A 27166-nucleotide genomic window follows, 5' to 3' on the forward strand; every position below is an offset into this window, starting at 1 on the left:
GTTGGCAGGGGAGGAGAAAAAAAATATGAAAAAGGACTTAATAGTGCTGCAGAAATTTTAATGCTATGTGTTCTCTGTAGTCTGTAGATGAAACCTGTTGTATCAGATATATTACCAGGGGACTTGCGGGTATAGGGCGGTATACAAATTTAATAAACAATAGTAATAGAAAGATTTATTTAAGTTTGCAGAACTGGTGTGGTAGTGGTCAGACAGACAGACAAACACAGTGTGGCACAGACCGAGGAAGTAAGGTTTTTTTATGAGTCAGATTATGTCTGGGCACACACAAATGGGGAGAAAATAAAGTTAAGTCTTTCATCTGATTGGTAAAATCATTTTTTATTAGATGATATCATTTTACAACTCTCTCATGCATTCTAACAAAAGTGTCATTCCCTGGCAACCTAACAGCTGGTGAAAGTGGAAAAAAAACCTTAAGAGTACAAATCTTACCTGTTATGCAAAGGCAGTGGTAATAGGTACTAACTTGCACTGAAGCAAAACAAAATAATCACAAAAGTAAGATATCTTTCTTCTAGTATAAACATGGAAAATTCACTTTCAGTCACATATTCAGAGTCTCTGGCATCTTTTATGCAGAAATCTCTGTGATGTAAGAATCTGTTGGAATGTCAGTAACAGCTACTTAATACTGCCAGAGTATTTCCTTCCTTCAGCAGATAGGATCTGTTCCTTTACACACAGGCACAGAAAAAAAAGTAAAGTACTTGAGTGAATGTTCAGAACTCACACAAAACTTGCACATACCTATTTCAATAAAAGAAGTGGGGCTGGAGGAAAGTGTACAGTGCAAGCAAAGCAAAAGAATGTGATTTTTCTTACCACCCATGGTTTGTTAGGGGAAAACAAACCAGGAGTTGGCTTCAGATGTAACACTAAACCAAACTGTGCACTGCACAACACAAGCTACTTCAGTCCTTCTGATGTTCCACAGTTATTTCAGTAATAAACGGGATCCTAAGAGTAATTTCAAGAAAGCTGAGCTTCTATTTACCCATTCAGCAATGCAACAAATGTGCATCAGTTTCCAGCATTTTAAGCAATACCTGTCCAAACTTCCAAAGATTTTCTTTAAATTAAGCCTCCTCTGAAACCTTTACTTTCATAGTCTATGACAGTCAAAATTCTTATCAGCCTGTAGTGATTTCAGGGCCACACACATTGGCGTAATGCAGTTGATCACTATATGTATGGTCAGTGAATCACACTGCAAAAATGAGAAGTACACCACCAGTCTTGCCACAAACCACTAAACCCATCAAGTTTTTAAGTGGCATTCATGCCCCATCTGAGTCTGTACTCCCACTTCCTTTTCTGCTGTCTCATCTGATCCCCTGAAACTTTGTTTTTTGCCCCATCAGTTTAATCTTACAAAGCACAATATCTCTTCTTCCACTGCTGTTTTCTAAACAAAGCAATGGCATTTAAGAGAAGCTGAGTTGAATAGATCGTAGCAAAGCATGTGGCCATTCCTCGCCAAGTTAGTTAAAATAAACCTTGCAAAGTCTGAACTCCTAAATCATAAGGCATCCCCTCTGCACGTTAATAACATTTTCTTCAAACACCCAAGCAGACATCCCTGCATGTCGAGTGAAATGGCAAATCCAGATTAGGTTTTTCAGAGCAGAATTTAAATTCACTCTCCTTCTATTGTAAAGCACAGCAGTAGATTTTCATTTGTAGGCTTAGCATACATTTTCGGAATATCATCTGAATCAATGCACATTTTTAAATATTTACCCTTCTTTTCCTTGTCTTACTTTTTTCATGTGTCATGTACTGGAGATAGATGGGATTTAAATTTTCAGAAGAGAGAGAGAAAAAAGAACCATGCAGAAAGAACAAGAAGGTGGCAATTCTGCTAAAGCCAAAAGGACTGGATTAGGAACTAGGTGTAAAAATCACACCTGCAATGAATTAGAAAGAGTAATCAGTCATCAATATGAAACAGACAAATTCTTCTTATGGAGCATTACATGTGTGAGTGCAATTTTATGCATGTCTACTTGAAACAAGTCCCGTTGGAGTCCCAGAGGAGTTTGCTTAGGTTCACAGCCTTAGAGGGATCTAATCACCCATGTTAATGTATCCAGAGAAAGTTAAGCATGCTCAAATTCTACTGAATTCAATGCGACATTAATACCCTTGACTTTCTCTGGTTTGTGTTCATTGAGAAACCACTGGGGTGGAGGGGAAGACACACTGTCCATACCAAACCTCACCCACAACTGAACCTAACTTAAGATGACACTATCTAGTCCAGCATCCTATGGGTATCCTATAAACATGACACGAGGACAATATCACTGCCCTGCTTTTGTCCACCTGGTGACTTTGTGCCTGCCTAGTCTGCTGTCCAGGTGCTGCTAACTGTTGAGAGACATCCTCAAAGCACTTGTTTCCCCTTCTTAGGGGTTCTTTGGACTTGGACCAGGCAGCCCTTCAAACTAAGGACTGCCCTTTGTGAAACAGGACATGCAGCCACTTTGTCCATGTATAGTTTAATTCTCTTTTTAAAACCCTCTAAGTTGGTGGTCGTCACCAAATCCTCTGGTAGATATTGCCACAGTGTGAACAAGGCCAAAAGAAAAATGGGCTCTATATAATGCCCTGTTAGTTTGGTTTGACTCAACAGAAATAAATTCAAGGCAGAGTCACTTCCAAGCAGGATTTCATGTCATGACCTTGTCTGTCGGCACAACTAGCTTAATGTCTTTGGATATGGCTAATTCTTAAAACCTTTGGACCACAGGAAGCAAAAACTCCCATTGAATTCAGTGAGCCTGTGGCTTGCAGCCTAAAACCAGAGTAGCTAGAGTCACCCTTACCATGATAGGCAGGGCTAAGGGTTTGTAACATTCCATATAAGTTCCATCATGTGCTACCTAGCCATACACAATCCCCTGATTATCTCACAACTTCTCTGTGGTCGGACGTGTCATGATGGGTGCATCGAGGACAATCCACAGGGTTACTGTTCTCAGGATTCTCAGGGAGCAGAGAACATCCCAGACAGAAAGACACATGCCCTCTTTACAGTCCTTCTTGTGATGGGAAAATTGTTTGAAGGGGCCTCAAGTATCCATGCTCTGATCAGATATGATTTCATGCTTTTATCCGTGCCATATTAGGTTTTGTACAAATATTCAGAAAGAAAACATACATGGTTGTTTTTTCAATACTGAGAAAGGGCAGGGTGTGTGTTTAGCTGCACTTGGCTACATTTATGTTTGGGGGAAGCTAATTAATCATGGTCCAGATAGAAAGGCAAAGCATTTCAAAACAGAAACCTGATCCCTTGGGACATATTCTGGCCCCCAATAAACCAGCACATGAGTCTCAAATCCACAATGTGGAGTTTCATATTGCCTTTTGCCCCAGGTAATAAAATGTCTTGGACTGGCCTTAACTTTGGTTAAGCCAGGGACAGCCAATGTGATACTTTCCAGATGATGTGAACCAAAACTTCCATTGCCTTTAAACAGCATGGCCAATCGTGAGGGATCATGGGAGTTGAAGTTGAACAACACCTGGAGGCCGCCAGGTTGGATATTGCTGAATTGAATTAATGCACGTCTCTATACAGGTTCCCTTAAACTAGACTCAAACCACTGAACACTTATCAGAAATCTACTTCTATACAAAACTGACTTTCTACATTGTTGATCTATAGCAGCCTTTCCCAACCTATTGCATTCCAGATGTTTGAAAAGCTTGTCCAAAATGCCTAGAGGCAACTGGTTGGGGAAAAGCTGCACTATATGTTTTGATATCTTGATAAATCAAAAGTTCCATGACAAATACTCATCTACTAGTGACACAAGAGAATGTGAGCCACTGAAGGGTTGGTAAGGTTCACATTTCACAAACATTTGCAACTTCTGAAGCCCCCAAAGGAGACATGTGTCTCCAAATCACTCTGAACAAAATCTAAAGCATTACTTCCCACTTACCTTATCTACCCTGTGATTTTGAGGTCATCCTTATCCCTGTGGTGTTCAAATGCTAGGCATAATTTCTTCATGTACCAGACTTTGCCACACATCTTCAAACAGATGGTCATGTGTTTTATGGTTCATTTAGCCATGAAACTCACATGGTTGCTTTCATTTAGCCATGAAACTCACATGGTATTCTAAAGATTGGAGGGTTGGGGGGATCTATGTATGTATGCCTGTCTGCCGGTCTGCACATGCACATACTAGGCTATGCACAAGTATGCACATATTGGCAAAAATACCACACGAAGTTGCATTAGATTTCAGAAATCTGCTTTGCAAAATATGTATATTAAGCAAAAGTGAATACCAAAATGTGTATATAAGGAGAATTATGTACTAAATGCTAGTGGATTTTCAAGGTGGTGGGTTTTTCTGTGGGGGGAGGGGTTGATGTGGAAATCTGGAGAACTGAATTTAAGAGTGGAAAAATGAGAAACTGAGAGACATTGAAACTGACAGATTTGCTCATCTCTATTGACAACTGTGCATATATCACAGGGTCTGTTTCAGATCTGAAGAGAATTCTGGGGTACTATTTGTGGCATTGCAAACGCCTGAATATGACTGCAGATTTGAAGCACATGTACAATGACATTTCAAGGGATCCTGGAGTATACATTTTAGGTTGTGCTGGGCAATCTCTTGGGAATGCACAGTATAATGGATCAGCTCTCTTAACAACCCATTCCAAAATGGACAGCATCAGAGTTGTCACATGGCCATTTTAAAGCAATTGCTTGGTCAGCCTCTATACCATGTAATAAGATGTTTTTAGATTAGAGAAATAGGAAACAGAGAGAAATCAAGATGGACACCCACCCCTACCTCTTCCTTTTGCAACACACTTATCTGCTTTCAAATCCTGCATGGCTTTGCACTTCATACCCTACGATTCTTTTCAATTGCTATTTTTGCTAATACTCAGCTTGTATATCTGATAAAAGGTTCAGTGTCAATCCTGCTGTTTATTTCACTATAAACTTTGCCCCAGCTGTGGTGGAGAAGAGGGAGTGACTTTGTAATTGCCACAGGAGCAACCAATCCGCATTCTGCAAGTCAGCTTTGGCTGGAAACAGGCGTTTGGTTATTTTAAGAAGGTGGCACAGCTATCAAAGATGCAATAAGCCACAACAGGCTCACTGTCCACAACATGTGTGCCTGTAGAGAGACTATTAAATAGTTCTAGAGATCTGGCAGAACACAGAACATTCTGTTTCTTTTTCCCCACCCCATCAAAAACAACCACAACAAAAAACAACCAAACCATTGCCACATTTCTTCAGGCCATCTTATTCCCTTGCCATCTAATTTGCTAGGCTTTGAATGCCTGTGAAAAGTAGTATCACATCTTATTCACCTCTCTGCATTTCAAGCTAAATAACCTTCAAAGAAGGCTGTTCCCCAGCATAGCTGCCAATTTTGAACTGGTAAACAGGATGAGGAAGTTTATCAGGATGAATTGCAGGTTTTCAATATTTTGGAGTAGCATCAGACAGCAAGCAGTGTTGTTCCAAGGCAGAGGTGGGGAACCTGCGGTCTTCTAGATGTTGTCTGATTCCAACTTCAATCAGGCCAAAGCAGCATGATGAAGAATGACGGCAGCTGTACTCACCCCTTCTGGAGTCCACTTTCAGAACAGGGCTTGGGGGTGACGATTAAAAATTGTGATTTCCCAGCCTTTTTTTTTTTTTTTTAAATGCCAGTAACATACAACTTTGGGAACTGTTTGCCTGAGCTTTAACAGGTTTCTTACTCAGGGGAACACTCCCTCCTGTCTCCAGTTTTCAACCTGATTGCCCCGTCATAAAAAACCACACCCTTAGAGGAGCAATTTCCACCCTCCCTCAAAATGCTAAAGTCTGTCCTTGCAACTATCTTCCGGAAATTTGTCACAGTTCATCCCTTTAGAAAGGTCTACTGTACCTGCAATTTGCATGCAAATATGGTTTTGATATTTATAAGTAGGAGCAGAGCTCAACAACAAGTTGTGCATGAATTTAGGAGGCTGCCATATACCATTAGACTATTTGTTCACCTGGTTCAGCATTGTCAACTCTGATTGGCTGGACTACAACTCCTCTTATCCCTGACCATTGGCCATGCTGATGGGAGCTGGACCCCAACAACATCAAGAGGCTATCCCTCACTTAGGAAATCTTTGCTTGCTCCTGCCCTTCCCTAATCCATGATTTGCTAGGGAAAGCCCCATTTGACTTAGTCAAAACTCCAACCACTGTTTTAAGTCAGTGGTGACATTTACACTGAACAGAGACCATGGAGTTTCTTTAAAACCACAGACTGGTCAGCAAATAAGAGGTGGACATTTAACCAGCCACAAGCAAGTTAGGATGGAAAACAGAAAGACAGCTTTTCAAAAGACCCAAGGATATGTTCTTGATAAAGGCTCATTGGTTAATTTACAAACATTCAAATCCCACAATTGTTGCACTCTTCCCAGCTGAAGCTTTCACCTTGGAATTTCAGTCTTCCACCAATTTGATTCCCTTTTAACACACACACATGCACCCAAAGACAAAGAAAAGCTTTGAAGCTGGGATCAAAAGCTCCCGAGAGCCTTATGGATCCACAGCATGGATGCTGTGCTACTTTTTAGGTAACGTTTGATCTCTTTTGTCAATATCTTTTCAGGCCAGCCAACAACTGTCCCACACACTTCTTCACATTTTCAATTCCCCCTCGAATCTAAGACTTGTAGAACTTCAAGAAGAGAAGCTAAAACAGGGTCTTCTGCTTTTCATGTTTGGCGCCTCCATCCCTTTGGAAGTGGATTATAGTTGGAGTCAGCTAGTGACAGGTAGTAATCAGACCTGGAATCCATGGAGACCATGTCAGGATCTGTCTGGGCACGTTGGCCATAGTATGCATACTGTAGACGAGAGCTGCAGGGGGCAGTGGAGCTCGGAGCGGACACTGTGCTCTTTGCAGGGAAAAATGCCGCTGACTGGCTCCTTCCAAACGAAGCTAATTTTGCATGGGCACTGGGAGCAGGGTGCTCATAAGCCACTTTTTGTTTCCACTCATCCGGCGGCGCAGGCAGTGTTTTCCGGCGAGCAGCAGACACGACATTTGCAGCGATCGACTCTTGAATGGTCTGTGGGCCGAAGGCATCATCCACCAGCCCAAGAGGGGACTTGGAGGCTGCTTCCCAAGGAGTCAGCCTCTTCCCAGGCTTATCAGCTGCAGGAGGTGGTTTGCTAAAATAATCAGGAGCAGGTTGAAACACCACAGGAGAGACAGGGGACATGGATCGTGAAGTGGCTGAAGGTGGCCATCCAGGGAGTGATAAAGACCGTTCTCCGCCTCTTTCCTAGAAACAACAAAACCTTAAATATAATGACAATCACTGAATAGCAATGACAGAGACTTCCAAATGAAACAACAGATGGTTGTTTTTGTCCAGTGATCTACTATTGTACTACTGTGCTATACAGTAAGTAAGTAGCCCCCCAATTTTATAAAAAAAGAACAAAGTATGAGCAATGGTATTAGAAAAGAAAAAGATGGAATTTGCTGGAAAATTGTAGGAAAAAGAAATCTTCCAAGCTTCATTACCATTGCCACTTGAGATTTCAGCTATCTTTTCTTACATCAGGGGTAGACAACCTAAGGCCCGAGGCCCGGATGCAGCCCAATCGCCTTTTCAATCCAGCCTGCGGATGGTCCGGGAATCAGCGTGTTTTGCATCTCTGGGTTATTTGTGGGGCCTGCCTGGTGTTTTTACATGAGTAGAATGTGTGCTTTTATTTAAAATGCATCTCTGGGTTATTTGTGGGGCATAGGAATTCATTCACCCCCCCAAAAAAAATAATAGTCCAGCCCACCACATGGTCTGAGGGACAGTGGACAGGCCCATGGCTGAAAAAGGTTGCTGACCCCTGTCTCAGATATCTTGATAAAACATTTTTTCTTCAAGGAAATTTTGAGCATCTACTATTGCTAGAAACATAGAAGATCAATTAGCAGCAATCACCAGCCCAACCTGTTTGCAGGCTTGCAGTAGGTGATCAGGTCTGGAGAAGTATTGTGACACAGCAGGTTCACGGCCAGGAATACCAGAGCAAACAGTTAAGGGGGTGATCAAATCAAGCACATCAATGGTGGAATTCATGGAAAGGAACAGAATCAAGGAGAAAGATATGAAAGGGCAAACAGCAAGAAGAAATCATAGTTCTCAAATAGTCAAGGAAGACAAATTCAAGGAGACAGAATTTTGTGTGAATTTTCAGTTCCTTGCGTGGAATGATCCTTGACCAGACTAGCCAAACTCAATCCACATGTGATACATTCATGTAGCTTGTGCAGGCCGCAGAAGTCAGTCCCAACCCTAAGCTTTTAAGCTTCTCGCTTTTTGATTGACACATTTGACAGTGAGGGAGAGAGAATGAATTAGATAGCATTAGAGAGATAACTGTCAAAAAATTAACTCATTGAACAGTATAGGGATGAGGCAACTGTCTCAATCCAGATTTTGTCGGACTACAGTTCCCATCATTCTTGACCACCGATCATGCCGACAGGGGCTGATTTGAGGTGAAATCCAACAACATCTGGAGGGCCACAGGTTCCCCATCTGTTATTTCTTCTTAACTTAAAATCTCAAGCATGCTCTTCTATGAAGGACAGTTCCAACCCACCAATCATTGCTGCTGTGTACCCCCTGTTCATTTCAGGGAGTTTGTGCTGGCAGTTCCTGACGGTGGCCCTTATTTGGAATTGAAAGAGAAAATGTGAGAGGATGACCTGTGTACCCTTCAGAGTACTGTACCTCCTCTGTCAATCTGTGCTACTATGTTTTAGCTATTCAGTATCAAATATTATATTCAAGAGAATGATTATGCTTCTCACTCATTCTAACAGACTTATATCCCTCTCCCTCCCAATGATTATCTTCAATATGGTTAGGAAGGCCAAAATTAAAATTAAAGCATCTGACTGAACCTAATTGCAAATGTTTGTATTCCACCATTATGATACTCTACTTAACCCTGCTCCTTTAAAATCAAAATAAAACTTTGCCCTGATAATTTCAGAACACTCTGACCCATTTATAGGAGCAATCCATTCATAGTTCACAAATCCTAATCTGCTTAGGTAATGAGCGCTTTCATTCATAAATCCAGTGCACTGCCACCGCAATCTTCTTTCATATACAACAAGCCCTTACCCTACAAACACTGCCTATTAGGCTATTCAGCTGTACAAAGAGGACTTGTTAGGCTGCACAAAGACAAAAGGTTTTGGGACGCATGGGTGGAATGCGATGAAAATTGAAACAAATATTTATTAAATTTCTGAGTTATACCACCCTAAGTACATACAGGTGGCCTCAGGTCTGTTCAAACCACTGGCATTTACTTCCAGGTAGCATATTGGCCTGAATATAAGCCACACACGCAAATAAGCCGCACCTTTAGAATTCAAAGGGTGGGGGAGAAAAAAAGACAATACCCAAATATAAGCCGCTCCCTTAAAATTCCGCAGGCACTCACACTCTATGGCTAACATAGAAGAAAATCCTACAGCAATATCGTAAAAGCCAATTTCTGTAAGGTTGCAAATTTAAACTGTACTTTAACTTTTCATGGTTGGAATTGGGGGGGGGGAGTGCGGCATAAATTTGGGCCAATACGATATATAGCTTGGATCCAAAGGTGCTGTTGCATGAACAGAAGGCATTGCTTTTCATGTGAAATTGCAACAGTTTTAGGGGGGGTGTAGGGGCACAATGGGGGAAGGAGTGGGTGAGGAAGTTACGCTGTGCAGCTAAAAGCTGTTGTGCCAAACTGTTTAGTTGAATACTGCCCAACATGAATATTCTGAGTATGGAAGTAAATTGCAGATAGTTTATGGTCTGCATTTGTGCTATCTTCCCACCACTATTTGGAGGGGAATGAGTAATGCAAACAGGTCTTCTAAATAATTGTGCCTTTACATGGAACATCCGCTTTAGTGGAGAAGAGAAGAAATGGGCTTTCTCATGTAATGGCTGTATCAATCTTGGCAACCTTAGAAACTGGAAGGTTTCTAGCTACCTACTACACACATCCTAAATAACCATGCCCTTTATCTAGAAAAGTCAATGCAGGAAGTTAACTACCATCTGCATTTTGACCTACAACATTACACAATCATAGCTTTGTGTTGGTGCAATGCTTCTGCTGAAACATAACGCAAGGTTACTGTGTCACACTGACCTTGTGTTAAATTCCTCCTGTTACACTGACACAAAACTACAATTGTGCAACATTCTAAGTAATTCACTCTCCACAACTTGGCATTTCAAGCAACGTGGTTTTCCTTCCTCAGGAAGGTTTTCCTTCCTCTTTCCTTCTGACTGTCTAGTCAGGTTACATCATTCTCTTCTTCCTACTTTGTTGCTGGGGTTTGTGGCTTTCCTTTTTTCTTTGTATTTGCTTATTCCTTAAACAGACTTATACAGCTCGTTCTGACTTCCTAGAATGCAACAGCCAAACCGTGTTGTTCAGTCTCACATACTCAGGCAAGATTTTTTTTTTTAAAGAAACACCCCAAATTTGCATGGCCATTCCACCTGCCACTGAACACACACACGACAAGAAAATGTTTTCCATTCACGTTACACTAATATAGTGTGGAAATATGTTGGGAATGGTTCAACCCATCACAGAAGCCTTACCCATCATGGCCAATGTCCTAAAAGTAGAAAAGGTGAAAACCTGAGCTATAGACAAATGTCCTTGCATTTCCCTGCTGCCTAGCCCATCTGTCCCAAGTCCCAATACTATCAATCCTTACAATCTGGAGATATAGATGATAGATGGATTAGATAGTATAAAGATCCTCAAAAAGTCCTTACCTATCAAGGACAATAGGGACGCGGGTGGCGCTGTGGGTTAAACCACAGAGCCTAGGACTTGCCGATCAGAAGGTCGGGGGTTCAAATCCCCGTGATGGGGTGAGCTCCCGTTGCTTGGTCCCTGCTCCTGCCAACCTAGCAGTTCAAAAGCACATCAAAGTGCAAGTAGATAAATAGGTACCGCTCCGGTGGGAAGGTAAACGGCGTTTCTGTGTGCTGCTCTGGGTCACCAGAAGTGGCTTAGTCATGCTGGCCACATGACCTGGAAGCTGTATGCCGGCTCCCTCGGCCAATAAAGCGAGATGAGCGCCACAACCCCAGAGTCAGCCATGACTGGACCTAATGGTCAGGGGTCCCTTTACCTTTTACCAAGGACAATAACTATTTTCTTATATTTGTCCCCAGTAAATCCTTGCCCTTATTTTGCCTCTGTCTTTTGAGGATGCTTTAAAACACTACCAGCTTTCCTTCTACAATGTTAGTAAACCAAGCATCAAAAAGAAGCAGACACGATCTGTTTACTAACATACCCTGCTCTGGAAGTCCTGTGAGCTATTCTAAATCTTGCCTGCAGTCACATACCAAGATTCATATCTTCATTGCTGACCTGGTTCTTCATAACTGTGGAAATTTCTCTGAGCAGAGACTGTCTAGATGAAGCAGTGTTGTTATAAATGGGCAGAGGAGCAACTCTAGTAATTGGATTTATTGGAATGAGGTGTCATCCAAGGATCACAGGCAAGAGAAGAGTAAGTGAATATCCACAGTGAGGTATGCCAACTTTTCAACTCATTTTTGTAGCTGTGCCTTTAACAGCAACGTGTCCTGCAGCAATTAGTAGATGATAACATTCTTCTCCATGCCAGGACAAGTCAACAGCTAAAGGCAATGCAACAAGGTTAAAAAGTTGACAGCATTATCTACAGGATGCAGAGATGCACTTCAGTGCTTTGAAACAATAGGAAAGAGATGAGCAAGTGGTTCATGATGGGAATATTACCAGTCTTTGCCTTTTTTTGTCTGACAGTACACCCAACAAAAGGGAAGCAGGTGGCACTGTGGGTTAAACCACGGAGCCTAGGACTTGCTGATCAGAAGGTCGGCGGTTCGAATCCCTGTGATGAGGTGAGCTCCCAGCTCCTGCCCATCTAGCAGTTTGAAAGCATGTCATAGTGCAAGTAGATAAATAGGTACCGCTCCGGCGGGAAGGTAAACAGCGTTTCCGTGCGCCGCTCTGGTTCGCCAGAAGAGGCTTAGTCATGCTGGCCACATGACCCGGAAGCTGTACGCTGGCTCCCTTGGCCAATAAAGCGAGATGAGCGCCGCAACCCCAGAGTCGGTCATGACTGGGCCTAATGGTCAGGGGTCCCTTTACCTTTACACCCAACAATATTAACAGTTTGCTGTCATAGCTTTGACTACTTTGTGGTCTCAATTGGATGTAGTATTAAATTAAACTATGGTTTAGCATTTTTTGACTAGGTCTTGGGATTTTCAGCTTCTCTTTCCCTACTCCACTATATTCACAGGGAGAAAACTAGAAGCTTTCACTTCCATTTTTAACTAACCACAATTAATCATTATGTACAAACCTGGACAAATCTTAGGAAAACAAGTCAACTTCAAACCATGGTTTACAATCCTGGTTTGTTTCCCTAAACCATAGTTATGCACAGTTTGGGGATTTGGATGTGACAATAAATTGCAGTTAAATCAAAATGGAAATAGAAGTTTCTAATCTCCACACATCCATGCCAGAAGATGACGGCCCATTCACATAACAGTAAACCACACTGTAGTGCACTCATTGCCAGCTTAAAGTGATTGCTTTGATTTTGTCTGTTGTTTGGTTCCTACAAGCTTTTGAGTTGTCATGATGAATACACTTCGTGCTAAGTCAGTACAGCTCACTTCAGTTTCACATCTCCTTTAAAAACAACAATGAATAGCTTATTTCATGTACTAAGAAGGCATTCACTACTGCCACCTTCTGGAGATCAAGAGTAAAATCACACATGGTTGACTACTAGAGCATGACACTAAGGACATTTGTTAACAGGTGCAGTGTACGAGCCTGTCGTTACTTCAGAGTTTGGCTAAAAATCAATTGGCCATTTAAGTCTGTTAATACTTGCATGAAGAACTGTATAATTACAGTCATACCTCGTGTTGCGTTAGGTTCATGTTGCATCTTTTCAGCTTGCAAACGCTTGTGAACGTGGCGAACCTGGAAGTTTCGCAGCGTGCGCAGAAGCGTTCTGTGTGCTTCGCACATGCACAGAAGCGCTTGCGCAGAAGCGCCACTCTAGTTCTGGTATGTGAATTAACTTATCATGCACAGTCTTCTGTGATGCTAAATTGTATTAGCTTGTCAACAGTTTTCAGTACCTCTCCCACCACTTAAATTTAAACACTGTAAGGAAAGCTAAGGCTCATACATGTAATACTAAACAATGGGTGATATCGAACTATCTCATAAGTAGAACCACTGAATAAATGAACTTAAATTATGCAGGTCCATTGATTTGATGGGATTTATTCTGACAAACACGGGACGTGGGTGGCGCTGTGGGTTAAACCACAGAGCCTAGGGCTTGCAGATCAGAAGGTCGGCGGTTTGAATCCCTAGGGCAGGGTGAGCTCCTGTTGCTCGGGCCCTGTTCCTGCCAACCTAGCAGTTCAAAAGCATGAAGTGCAAGTAGATAAATAGGTACCACTCCAGCAGGAAGGTAAACGGTGTTTCCGTGCACTGCTCTGGTTTGCCAGAAGTGGCTTAGTCATGCTGGCCACATGACCCGGAAGCTATACACTGGCTCCCTCAGCCAATAAAGCGAGATGAGCACCACAACCCCAGATTCAGTCATGACTGGACTAATGGTCAGGGGTCCCTTTACCGTTACATTTAAAGGTAAAGGTAAAGGTAACGGGACCCCTGACCATTTGGTCCAGTCGTGACCGACTCTGTGGTTGCGGCGCTTCTCAAATGGATTGTTTTAACATATTCAAAGAGTAACGCCAGCTCCCTCGGCCAATAAAGCGAGATGAGCACCGCAACCCCAGAGTCATTCGCGACTGGACCTAATGGTCAGGGGTCCCTTTACCTTTGCCTAAGGGGGAAACTAGAGTTCCTAGGAATATTTTGGGGAAAGGGTGTCTCTCAAATGGATGGTGTGTGCACAGCTTTAGACCTGCACTTTACCTTTATTCTGACAAACATTGGGCAGCATACTATGGTTTTAGCATCATGTGTGAACACAGCCACAGAACAAATACTCATAAATACATGCATATATTCACCAATATTTTCCAAATCCAACAATTCATCTTCCAGAGCATGAAGCCTGTCCTTTCAAAACACACACATACAGTTCCATCCTTTCCCAATGACATTTAAAATTTATTTTTAACGCAATGCTCCACCGACCACACTTACTGCCAGCCCCCTCAGAATTCAAATCCCTACCTGACTTTTGAAAAATAAATTCAGCACCACACTGAATTTAATGGGGTTCAGTTATTTTTAATGCAGGAAGTAGGCTTTTGAGGGATGTAAAAACCTAGCTAGCTAGCTCCCCCGCCCCCACCTTTGAATTTCTCCATACCACTGTGGAGCCCCCATAAGCAATGTTATTTTAAGGTTTCTTTCTTCACTGCATGGTCCTAGCCATTTACAGACCATGTAGTGAATATATTATGGCACTATGCAGCAAATCTGACTTGACTATTTCACCTCACTTTTGTCCATGTACACCAACATTCTCCAACATTTTCATGACAACTTTATAATGAGCAATTTTCATGCCTGAATTGTAACTTTAAAAAGTAAAGAAGGTAAAGGAGCCCTGGACGGTTAAGTCCAGTCAAAGGCGACTATGGGGTTGTGGTGCTCATCTCGCTTCAGGCCAAGGGAGCTGGCGTTTGTCCACAGACAGCTTTCTGAGTCATGTGGTCAGCATGACTAAACTGCTTCTGGTGCAACAGAACACTGTGATGGAAGCCAGAGTGCATGGAAACACCGTTTACCTTCCCACCACAGTGGTACCTATTTATCTACTTACACTGGTGTGCTTTTGAACTGCTAAATTGGCAGAAGCTGGGACCGAGCAATGGGAGCTCACTCCGTCGTATGGATTCGAATTGCGGACCTTCCGATCGGCAAGCCCAAGAGGCTCAGTGGTTTAGACCACAGCACCACCCGCTCCCTTAAAAAACCACTTTTTACAAACTTTCAAACACATATGACAAACTTGCACCCAATGAATCAGTCCATTGTGTAATATAAATACACGCACCTGTAGGTCCTAGAGGGTCTGTGGTGGTATTCATTGGATAGAAGATGGAACAGGTCCTAAGAATAATCACATCTTATCTCAGCCCTTGAATTACAGTGCTACTTTAGTCATAAATTATCTTAGTGCCTCATCTACCTCACATGACTGTTGAGAATTAATGAAGACTTCAATGCATTTTGAATAATATCTACAGTATAGTGCTCTGTAAATAATAATGGAAACATTCCATAGGCTTGGTGACACATCCTGACCTAATAACTACGTGCATAACTCACCAACATCAGTAGGGACGACAGAATGGAATCCTGTCCAAAGGAACACTAAACTTGGAAACAGAAGTTCATTGGGGGGCAGAGGGGGGCATTGTTATGTAGGCATGTAATTTGCCCCTACTGTCCTCTAAACTATTTACAGAGGGAGGGGGAGGGCTGTTAAGAGCGACACTGGCAGCTCTTATTGCATCCAATGAATCATAGGAAGACCTTGGGATTCTGGAGCTGTTGTCAGACTATAACATTCACGGTTGCTCTGCGTGCATTTCAAATCTATATTGGGCCACAATTGTTTTTCCCCAGCTCAAGGAAGCAAACTTCTTTTATGGAAAGTTGTTGTTACATATGCCTCTTTAGTAGATAACAACTCCACCCCTGTGAATTTGGGGCTGGGGTAAGAGGTAGCATCATACATGTTTGCACACTGCCAAGTTATGAATTCATATTAGAGGCTGTATAAACGAAGCATGTAATGCTACATTTGGGTTTGTTCTGCTATACAAAGTAAAGTTAGATAGTTGATTGGCAAAGTGCTCAAACACTGTAGAAGGGGGGGGATTGAATCCCGGGAGTCCCTAACCCAAAGCCAAGATCTGTTGGTATGAGCAAGTTATGATCCAGCACATCTCTAGCTCAGCCAACTGATTCCTGGTGCAGCCATGCTAAAATGGCATAAGCCCCACATCTTAGCTCAGCTAGAGACAGCATGGCATAATCCCTTCATTCTGGCTCAACCAGTGTTCAGCCAGCTGAGCTGAGAATGGTGGATCTTACAGCACTGTAATTGCTGAAAAGCAGGTATTCCAGGGGAGTGATATGGTGGTATTGAGTGGGGGTTGGATTTACCACTGGATCCTAACTCCATTCGGCTTAGTCACGTGACCTGATAAGCCAGAGCAACATACTCTGGTAAAATGGACAGTGTAAGTCAAACTCTATTTTAAAGCTTAGCTCTCCCTCTCTCAGGCTTAGGACAGCTGAACCAGCAGGATCTCTGCTTCTGAACAAAGTCTGTAATACCACACTGGCTTAATTTAACTTCCTTCAGCTTCCTAATACTTAAGATTGCTCTGTAAAGCAGAAGTAGTCAATATGGTGTCTTCCAAAAGTTGTTGGATTGCATTGCAATTTGGAGTTGACTATCACTGGCCTAAAGGGGAAAAAATACATTGTTGCAGATATCGACTTAAGACCAACAAGCTGGTCTGCTTATCTATATTGATAACAGTAGGATCAGGGATGGACTTTGATAATATGGCACCCTGAGTGAGAACAAAATTTTGCCCCCCCCAATATTTATTTTCACAATAGCTCTTTCCTTTGTTATTTATTATTATTTTGCGCCCTATAGCTTGGCGCCTTGTGCAGAGTTGGTAGGATCATCTGTCCCTAGAGTTATGCCACTGCAAGAAAAATACTGAAACACATGAAGGAAAATGATCTTCCAATGTTGCTACCAGAATCAGCCCCATTGTCTCATACCCTGGCACTCACACCTTTTCAGAACTTACAGGGAGATTCCTCACTGAAAAACTGGAGCAGCTGAGCATCCCTGTAATCTGGAGAGCGTGCTCAGGCAAAGGGCTGGATACCGTGTGTAAGCCAGCTTGCTCTTATAGGGCTCTCCTTCCCCACTCCTGCAAGGGGCCCTGATTCTGTTCTTTCTTGCTTAGAGATTGTCACTCGTGCATCTTCAAGAACAGTCTTCTTGGTGGAGACTTTCCCAAACCACATGAGCATGTCTCTCTCACCGGGCAGAGGAGCTGCCCTTTTGGAACCTATTGGTTCTCCAATTGCACTTGCAAAGGCTGCACGATTCCTCATTTATAGCCACTTTAACTCACCAAGTACTTGTTTTATAACTGGATTTATTTTGTCTTCACCATTGCTAGAAATCTTGTCAGCTATATTTGTGCATGTGTAATTTTGTAAGGTATGGAACCTGGCAGCTACAGCAACAATTTTTTGCATGGCCTGTGGTATTTTAAATATATATTTGCTGCTATTGGGGGGGGGGCATCTTCTGGCTGTTCCCTCACTGCAAGAAGTGAAATTCTCCTTGTGGAAAGCCCTCCAACTAGACAACTTTTAAAAGACATCTGAAGGCAACCCTGTATTGGGAAGCTTTTAATGTTTGATGTTTTATTATGTTTTTATATGTGCTGGAAGCCATCCATAGTGGCTGGGAAAACCCAGCCAGATGGGAGGGGTATAAATAATAAAATTATCATTATCATTATCATTATGTTATATATGACTTGGATGTTAATTGAATTGTTTGGTTTTTGTTATACTCTTCACTAGGACTTTGGATTGACTTGTTACAGCATGTGGGTTTTGTTACATTATTTTGTCATTTCTTTGAGTTGTGATTGTGAGCCACAATTTGAAAAAGTTTATGTACAAATCAAAAATCAAAACAGAATAGAGTAAGGTGCATCAAGTGCTTTGTGTAAGGAAAGGATACTGTACTTTCTTGTCCTGAAGACAATGTACTATCTTTCTAACACCATGATAAAAAAACCCCAATAGAATAACAAAGCTCAAACCTGGCAATAAAGAAAAACAATTCTATACTAGTACATTTAGCAAAATCCATGAAAAATTGAAGAAGGAGCTATATAAAGAGGCAATGAATCCATGCTTCCAGGATTAGGGTGCCACAGGATAGATGCCACAATAGAAATTAACATGCTCCACACTCACACACTGACAGGCTGTGGAGCAAAGATCAAGGAGACACACATGGAAGGAGGTGTTCCATAAGGGGTCTGTGGCTTGGCTTTTGAAAAATAGGGGGTCCTTGGTAATAGCTAATTGGGAACCACTGATCCAGAAAAATGGAGCATCACCTATGCCTTCATGAGAGCAACACAACTTTGGGCTCAAAGTCTGTCACTGTACTTCCAGAGAAGCTACCTTTGTTAAATGCTTTGAAGACCTGAGCTTACTGGAGCCTCAGAAGGCATTTACACTCCATACCCTGGGTCATTGGTGCACATAGAGCTCTTGAAACCTGCAGGTTTCTCAGCCCTGGTCTAACATGGCCTCCACAACATTGTAAAGTTCCTGTATGTGAACTCTGTCAGTGTTTATGGGCATTGTGAGGTTGGCCACTGAATGGTGTCATGAAGGCTTATTACAAAACACCTGGGTCTCTTGGGATGAGGGGCTTCAAGGGGACCACACTGTAGAGGCATCCCACTAGCAAATTCCACCTGACTCGTTGTCTAAGCTGGATTTCACTAGAATATTAATGAGTGGAAAAAGCAAAGACCCTGCTTTCAAAGACATGAACTCACTTCTTGAGGAAGAGCCATTAGCAGTGCCCAACCTTTTGTATTACCAGTGAAAGAGTGCTCCCACTCTGCCCCAAATAGAATTGTCCATTACATGGGCAAACATGTTCTCCACATCTTACGTTTACAAGATAACATGATGGGGGGGGGGGGGTTGGGACACCTGCAGGTCAGGTGAGGGTACATAATCCTTAATCACCTGCTGCTTTCCCTCTGCTGTTGCTCTTCCCTGATCATGTCCCCCAGCTGAGCTTCTTTCTTGTTTCTGAAACCTGGCTGGGAGCAAAAGCAGGGAAAGCAATTGGGGCAAAGGAGGCACTGCAGTGGGGAAAAGAGTGGGCAGTCAAGGATTAAGTACACACGGCTTCTCCTCTACAGATTCCTCTTCACCATGTACATTCATGTAATTCAGCAAACATGGGGCAGGGAAGCTGCCTTTGCCTGCATGACATGAAACTCCCGCCTGGTAAGTTGCCTTAACCAACCTCATTGTGGCTTTTATTAGAAGGGGATGACACATAGGGCACATGTGTGTAGGTTTACTATGGAAGTTGGAATCCAGAGAACATTAGCTTCTGTCTGTAGAAAAACACATTTCTAACCCAACCCACCAGCAAAAGCTTAGTAACTGGCAATTTCGGAAAACTTTAAATACCTTCCACAGCTCTCCATAGTTGTCTATCCCCTGCCTGTTTCATACCGCTGCAGCCTCTGCCTTAGCAATCTTTGCCACAAAATTCCAAAGAATTTGAAAACACGAGTGCTTGAAAAAACATTGCATTCCCTTGACAGATAATTCAGATTTCTGGGTATGTGCTGTGCAGCCATGAGTGTAGACTGATCTTCACATCTGCTCACATCTTTCTTTCTGAGTCTTCCAATAAGAATGCCAGTTAATGCTTCTTTGGGTTGTGGTTGGGTGTGAGGCAAATCAGTCTGCTTAAACTGGACTGAGAGTCACCATCCACTGATGTCACTCAGACGACTCAGCAGCTGGGCATGGCTTTCAGTCATTCCTGCCCTAGGCCATATTTGAACAAGAGGTGAGAGGCGCTGTATTCTATTACCAGTCCCCTTTGCAACCCATTCCCTGTGGAGTTAAAAATGAAAAGCATCTAAAACTTTAGTCTCAACTAAGGAAGAGGGCAGGCTTTCCCCGTGTCATTGCAATAGTTAGGTGCAGCAGTACAATTCTCAGAAATATCCTTTCAGAGCAAAGATGGGAATAGCACATTGCATTAATCTATGAGCCCTCTTCCTAAAAAGCCAAATTGGGTGGCTATTTTGATAGGCACATTTTTTAATCCAGTAACTGCAAGTCTAATGTTCTCATTCAGGATACTGTTTTGTGGATTCAAACACCTAACACATTTATTTGTCTCTGATTCAAACAAATATTTTTAATTAGTCAACACATATTTACTCTTGTGGGTGCCCAGAGGGTGGATCATGTTTGTGAAATGCTTCAGCACATATCCAAATTGCAACTCACTGTGTCTTAGTTCAAACTTAGATTTTGAAGCAGTCACAAGTCTACTCACCACTGAAAAGGCAACTCATGTTGACTCAACACATTTAAAATAGTTGGGGAAACCAGACTGGAATAATTTATTCCTGTACAAACTTCTAGCAGAATGGTTATAGGACCCTGGGCCTCTCAACCCAATTTATAATCCACAGATATGATGAGGTCTACTCACCTTACCTGAAGCAGGATTCCCAAAAGGCAGACCCTGAGAAGCAGACAGCAACTTTGAAATGCCAAAATGTGGCCAACAGTAGCCACCCTTTGAGGGCCTGACCAGAGAAGAATGATAGCACATTTCTCAGATCGTCTCAAATTCACGGGGCAGCAGCATTGATTATTTTCTCTATTCACAATTTAGGAAAGTGAGCAACAAGCAGAAGGGAGAAGGAAAGCATAAGAGACGAAAACTGTAGGGGCTGTGCAATGAAGTTTTAATTTAATCTTCCCCTTCATGAGATGGTTCAGTATGAGCCTGGTGAGTGATTAGAGAAAGACATCACCAGGCTTTTCTCACTTTCCTCCCTCTGATAGTTACAGCAAAGACCAACATATATGACTGCAGAGTCATTAGCTGTAGAATCACCCTCATAACCATCTTGGCACCAATTCTGCACAACAAATTTATGACACTTCAGTTCTAGTGATGTCCTACTCAATTTACACCCTATTCAGATTTAAGCGCTTGGATTTAATTGAGTTGTTGATCAGACTGAATTCATTCCACCAGAAACTAAATGGCATTTTGAGCAATTTTGGCAGAAGGAAGGAGAGAAAGGAAAAGAAGGAAAGAAAGACCTTGAAACTCTTTTTCAACTGCAGATAAAAACATGTGAAATCAAAGAAAAAGCAAAAAATACAGATAAAGAAGAAAGGAACAATTTTAATGGTAGAGGAAAAAATACAGCAGGTTGTAATTGGAAAATGAACAGAAAGAAGATCCCAAGAGGATTAAAATATTGGTACCGCATAATCTTAAATATGTTGTGTTGCAAAAGAATCCTTTGTGTACATATTTCTATGTAACATGGGCTGTTTACTTAAAATTAATACAGCCACATTTGATTTCCAGTATAGACTACTTCAGCTAACAAAGCCTACCCTAAATATGTTGAGCTTTGGACAAGAACCCCACTGTAGTCAAAAGGACTTCTTATGACTAAATATGTTCTAGCTAGTCAAAAAGAGTTATTCCATTTGCTCTATGGACTTTGAATGCTCCCTTTATGTGTGAAGTATGATATATATGCCTCAAATGTTTCCTAAGTGTGGCACATTTCACACTTTTTCATTTTTGGATGGTGATTGGTCTACTTATATAGTACATGGCTGTTCTTTCAATATTATAGTCAAAATGCCTTCCACATGACTGGAGAAAAGCTGCTCTCAATTGCCTGCCCACCGAACGTAATCACATGGAGCAGTATCCATCAGCACAAAAGTTTCCATCTACACAATGGAACTGGCTCCCTCTCCCATCTCCTGTGTGCCCCCATTCCCCCTCCAAAGCTGCTCCAGAAGTTTGGAAGAAACCTCAGAGCAGATTTAGGGGTTCCATAGAAGGCAAACAGAAAGAAGAGAGGGAGGGGAAGTTCTGTTGTGTGCTCCAATATCCTTGTGCTAATGGAACTACTTTAATGTATATCACCAAGGGAGGTGGTAGCAACAAGGGAGGCTTGTTCACTGTGTGACCTAGTCTGTTCACACAGATAGGTATGGCTTCCTTACATAAATTTCTGTAATTGTGACATCAAGCCACAATAGTGGAAACTGGAACCAAGAAACTACCCATTGGTGTATCCCCACAGCCCTGAAGGCAGCACATGGTGTTCTCTATGGAATGCATCTTCAAAGGCAGTCAAGACATATTAAATTGAAGTAATTTTGACTGCTTGCAACATTATTTTAGTGGTATAGGAAGTGTTGCAGCATGTGCCCTTCACGCATTGCTGAAACCTTGGAAATTCAAGTAGTAGCTGTTTGTGTGAATTGGACTGTAGGCAAGGCACAGCTCTGTTTCAGAGGGATTCAGTGATGTGAAGGTGAGCATCAATTTCAGCACTAGACAATGGGGTAACTTCTCCCATGAACACCACCAGCCTTGGCAATGCACCATTCAGGCAATGCAAATGGGAATGAAATGGCATTATGGCCACAGTAGGTTTTTGAGGGCCTCCAGAACTTAGTATGCTACAATGGGGAGGGACTGTAACTTTGTAGATCACATGATTTGCATGTAGAAGGTCCCAAGTTCAATCCCTGGCATCTCCTGGTAAAAGGAGTAGATAACAAGAAATGGGGGCTTTAGACTCCAAAGAGCAAGTGCTACTCAGACTAGATAACACTGGGCTATAAGGGCCACACAGAAGCTTTGTATGTTCATTTATATAAATTCAAACTATTTTCACACCTGACTTGGTTGGATCTGTTAATCAGCAGTCAGTACATTCACATGAACTGTCCCTACTCAGGCACTTTCCCATTATGGCTGTATGTCCAAAATCCATCTAAATAATTTCGCCAAACCTAAATTAATTATTGTCATTCATTTTGTGATGTTGGTTTAGCTAGAAGAGTGGGGAAAGTCTATCCCTTAACCCCTTTTTTAATCACCTCAGTGTGTGCACTCAAACTGTATTCAATGGAATTCAGTCTGTCTAGAGGGAATACAGCCCAGACACTCAAGCGTTACTGGAGATGTCAAATATTGTTCTTTTGTATCACAACCATAAATAAAATTGGCAGAACCTAACCCTGGATATTCAACCCAGCAAACATGGCGTGGTAACAGTGTCTTGATCCTCCTGGTCCACAGTGTATTATTACTCGAGAGTAGGGTGAAAGCACAAGAGCAGAGTGAAAAGAAACACCAGTGGAAGAAGCAGGACTGGAAAGCCCAAGGTGAAAACGAGACTGTGCCTCAGCGATCCGCAGAAATATGAGGTCAGGAATCATGGCATGTCATTAGACAAGTATTTATAAGGCACATACTGCTCTGGTTGCAAAACTGGTATTCAAGGACGTGTCCCTTCAGTTTATAGTCGCTATACTTTCACGTGAACATATTGCACCACTTCCACAGCTGTAGGACCCAGCTCATCCTCCTGGCTCCTGTAATTTTCTACTTGTCAAAAACAGAACAAAATGCTAGGCCTGAGGAGGTTAACATTTCCCCCCAAAATGGGAAAACTTTGAATAGCCTCTCCAGCCTATGGCTTTCTTCTTCCAAATCTAGTAATATTATTTACCCTTAACCAGGGGAAGGGGGAAATTGAAGAGGTAATTCATGATTGTGGATCACCAATTTACTCTCTAATGACCCAAGTCTGCGATTGAACCTCCAGTGAACTAAGCTGACCAGTGCTGATTTGTAGAAATCATTTCCCTGTAGTTATGGGGTCACGGGATCAGGTGTAACACAGCCACGTTATTATAGTGCTTATGTGAGCTAAGCCGTCACGGATCTGTTGTGGTGGTGTGTCGCCTTAAGCTGAGAATCAAGGAAATGTTGCTGGCGAATACACCACTTTGCATGCCCAGTGGCTATACAAAAAGGAATTAATTCATCCCCCCCCACCACATGTGGTTGCAGTGATAGTAGCTATGGGGCTCAGAAGATGCCTCATAATAGGGATTCAACTGCAGAGTTGGGCCAAGACTCTATACCTATTTTTATACACAACATTCATAAGAGACATAACATTTGAAGGCACTTTTCAGAAATAAATCTAATACCATTGTTATTTTGATTGTGCTCAGACCCTTTGGCCGCCAGTCTCCCCCACCCCCCACCCCAAAAACCTTCTGTGAAACCTATGTTCTAACAGATGAATTACAGGAACAGGGTTCCCTGTGTATTTGTGTACTGAAGCACTAACACCTAGTGTCCTGCTTACTTAATATGAAGTGGCACCTGCTCATCTTAGGACACTGTGCATGCATAGCCATGAAAGAGGACTGCATACATAAACGTGTGTCATTGTAAATTAATATTCATTTTGATTCATTTAAAAATCGTTCACCGTGCCATCCTATGCACGTTTACTCAGAAAAAATGCCTCACCATTTTCAGTGGGACTTACTCCCAGGTAAGTATGCATAGGATTTCAGCCTGAAGCCTTTTTTTTTTTTTGGACCCAGATTTCATGTGATATATCTGGAAAAAAATATTAAGTAAGCCAAGGATCACTTGAGTGCCAGATTACCACTGCAAACAATTCATTGCGAGCTGAGTGGATACTGAGTTGTATCTATGCTTTACTCTTCAATGGCCGAGGGTTTCCACACCTGTGCTGAGACACCAACTTTCTTGGCTGAGAACTTTGGCCTGGGAGCAGTAAACATAGAGGATGCTGCTGGTTCTTGCTTCGAAAAAGAAGGGTAGCCTGTCGACGCACAGGACTCAATGACAGGGCTAGAGGCATTCGACTGGAAGAAAGGTTGTGAAGTGTAGGCTGGTACAGAGTACACTGAAGATTCTCGGACATTAGAAGGAGAACCGGTGTTCAGCGATCTTGAAGGTAGAGCTTGCTTTGAGGCAGACGATGAGTCAAATTTCGCAGGCTGCTTAGGAAGTGCACTCTCCTTATTATCAGAGGGAGGTTGGAAAGTAAATAAGGATGAATTAAGCTGGTATGGTTGGTGCTTCATAACTTCCAAAGAACTAAGTGCTTTCTTAGGCTTTTTCTTGGTAGTTTTGGCAGCAGCAGGGGACTTTGACTGTGGCTTGGTAGCAGCGAGAGGATAAGATGGAGTGTAGATGGGGTTATAGCCCACAGGTGGTGGTGCTCGAACATTCGATGAATATTTCCAAGATGCTGGTAAAGATGGAGTTGGTGATCCGGCCCGCGCCATATTGGCCTGCACGGTTTCTGAGTCTACCACATATTTTTCCATCCGCGACTGCCTTTTGGCAAAGAGCTGGGCTCCTTTCCCACTCAAAGCTGGGGGCATCTCAAAAGCTGGCCCCACCCCTCCAGCAAGCACAGCATTTCCTACTGGGGTGGTGGGTGTTGTTTTGGGTGTATAATTTTGGTGTGGCGCTGCTGTTTGAGGCCCTTTAAAAGGACTGGCTAGCTTAAGAGTACTTGGGGGCTGGGGAGGGGAATAAGCAGGCTGGGGAGGAGGGTAAGCAGGTTGTACTATGTTGGCAGGTTGGGGAGGGGGATAAGCAGGTTGTACTATGTTGGCAGGTTGGGGAGGGGGATAAGCAGGTTGTGCTACGTTGACAGTTTGGGGAGGGGGATAAGCAGGTTGTGCTGTTTTGACAGGTGCTGGAGCTGCCATTTCAGGTGAGTTTGGAGCTGGAAAGATAGGAGGCTGAGTAACAGCCACAGCTGGAGGTGACCAGACTGGTGAAGCAGGCGTTGCGGCAGTGGGAGAAACCTTTAACGAGGGTTTGGGGGCAACTGGAGGTGGGACCTTTTGCTTGGCTGCCTGGATTTGCATGAAATTGCAGGCCTCTGCTCCCAAGCTGAGGTAGTCTTCTTCAGGCCCCGATTCAAAGCCTGCAGCACCACCTTTTTTGCCTTCTGTATTCTGTACAAGGGAGAGAAGGGCAGGGTTAGGGCTCAGCTTGGGGGTGTCTTTGAAAGTAAACATTGGCTTTGCGGTGCTTCTTCTCTTTGCCTCTTGCAGTATTCCAGTTCTTTTGGCAGGCACTGCAATCCTTTCATCCCTGGATGCGATCTGTTCTGTTGACTCTGTTGGAGACCAGATTGCTGGCTGCGCTGGACTGGCGGCGACTGGAGACAAAACAGTTCTATATAAGGTTTCAGGGGGTGGGCTGACCGAAGTGTAAGGTGGTGGCGCAGGGAGATCTGACAGAGGGCTCGTCATGCTTCTGGTGGGAGAAAACGGAGCCGCTGCTCTGTTTTGTACACCAGGGAAAGGCTTGGCTGTTCTGTTGGAAGCAGCAGTTTTAAGGGCTTCTGAGGATGGGTACATCAGGTTTGCTTCGGGAGTGATCCCGATGCCATTTTGCTGAATTGCTGCACCATGACTGTGGCTCACTTCTATGTAGCTTTTGCTGACATGGCTTTTCACCCTGGAAGATTCTTCCTGTTTTGCCTGATATGAGGAGGAGCTCATTTTGTAGGTGCTCTCGCTTGTCGTGGCTGCCTGGTGTTCCTCAGAGGAGCTGTGCCCTGCCTGCATCCTCATTGCCTCTTGCTCAGCCGTGATCTGGTCCAACCGTTGACGCCTTTTGGCAAACATGACTGCCCCCTTGCCCTTGCTTTCTGGAAGCAGCTGAGACATCTCGTCCCCACTTTTTGGTTTCTTTTCAACCTCAAGCAGTCCAGTATCCCAGTCAAATGTCACAATCCGGTCTTCCTTGTCAATGTCGGAGAAGAAATCTTCATCGATTTCCGACTCGCTCGTGCCTAGCAAGGTAATTTCAAAAGCGTTCTCTTTCTCACCTTCTTCACCTTCGTCTTCTTCGCCCTCGTCCTCGTAACGTTCTAGCTCCCCAGTCCCGTAGCTGACCAACGTATATTTCCTAGCTCTTTGGCGACGCTTCTTGAACATCAACACCCCCTTGGAATTGGGATTTGGAGCTGCTGTCAGCAAGAGGGCAATGCTCTTACATTTAGACTTGGCTTCTTTCACCTGCTTCTCTGACTGACTCTCGCTCCGTCTGAGCCCTGCAGAAAAGGATTAAAGAACACATCTCAGGCAACAGCGTAACATGAGAGCCATTTTAACCATAAGCTGCACAATAGCTATTTGGGGTGCAAGAGTGCAGTCCTAATCTTTCTTTCTCTAGAGCTGGAATCTTCCCCCTTATGTAAAGGTGCATAGGAAAGGCATTAAGATTAATCTTTTCCCACAGTTCCAGCCATGATAAAAATTCCATAGCAATCATTCCTCCCTGGCTGACATTCTTTGCACAATTTT

General features: G+C 43.0%; 1 protein-coding gene across 1 annotated transcript in view; it reads right to left on the reverse strand.

Moving 5' to 3' along the window:
* Window positions 1-323: 323 nt before the first annotated feature.
* SYNPO2 (synaptopodin 2) overlaps window positions 324-27166 on the reverse strand; it is a 95291-nt gene continuing 68448 nt past the window's right edge. Inside the window, exons 4-5 of the mRNA XM_083631616.1 lie at window positions 24557-26913; window positions 324-7353 (exon numbers count right to left, since the gene is read on the reverse strand). Coding sequence (XP_083487742.1) covers window positions 6781-7353; window positions 24557-26913 — 2930 coding nt within the window. The 3' untranslated portion in view covers window positions 324-6780. The remainder of the gene's footprint in view (window positions 7354-24556; window positions 26914-27166) is intronic.

Source organism: Podarcis filfolensis (genome assembly GCF_964270895.1).
Source record: "Podarcis filfolensis genome assembly, chromosome: 9".
Lineage (NCBI taxonomy): Eukaryota > Metazoa > Chordata > Lepidosauria > Squamata > Lacertidae > Podarcis > Podarcis filfolensis.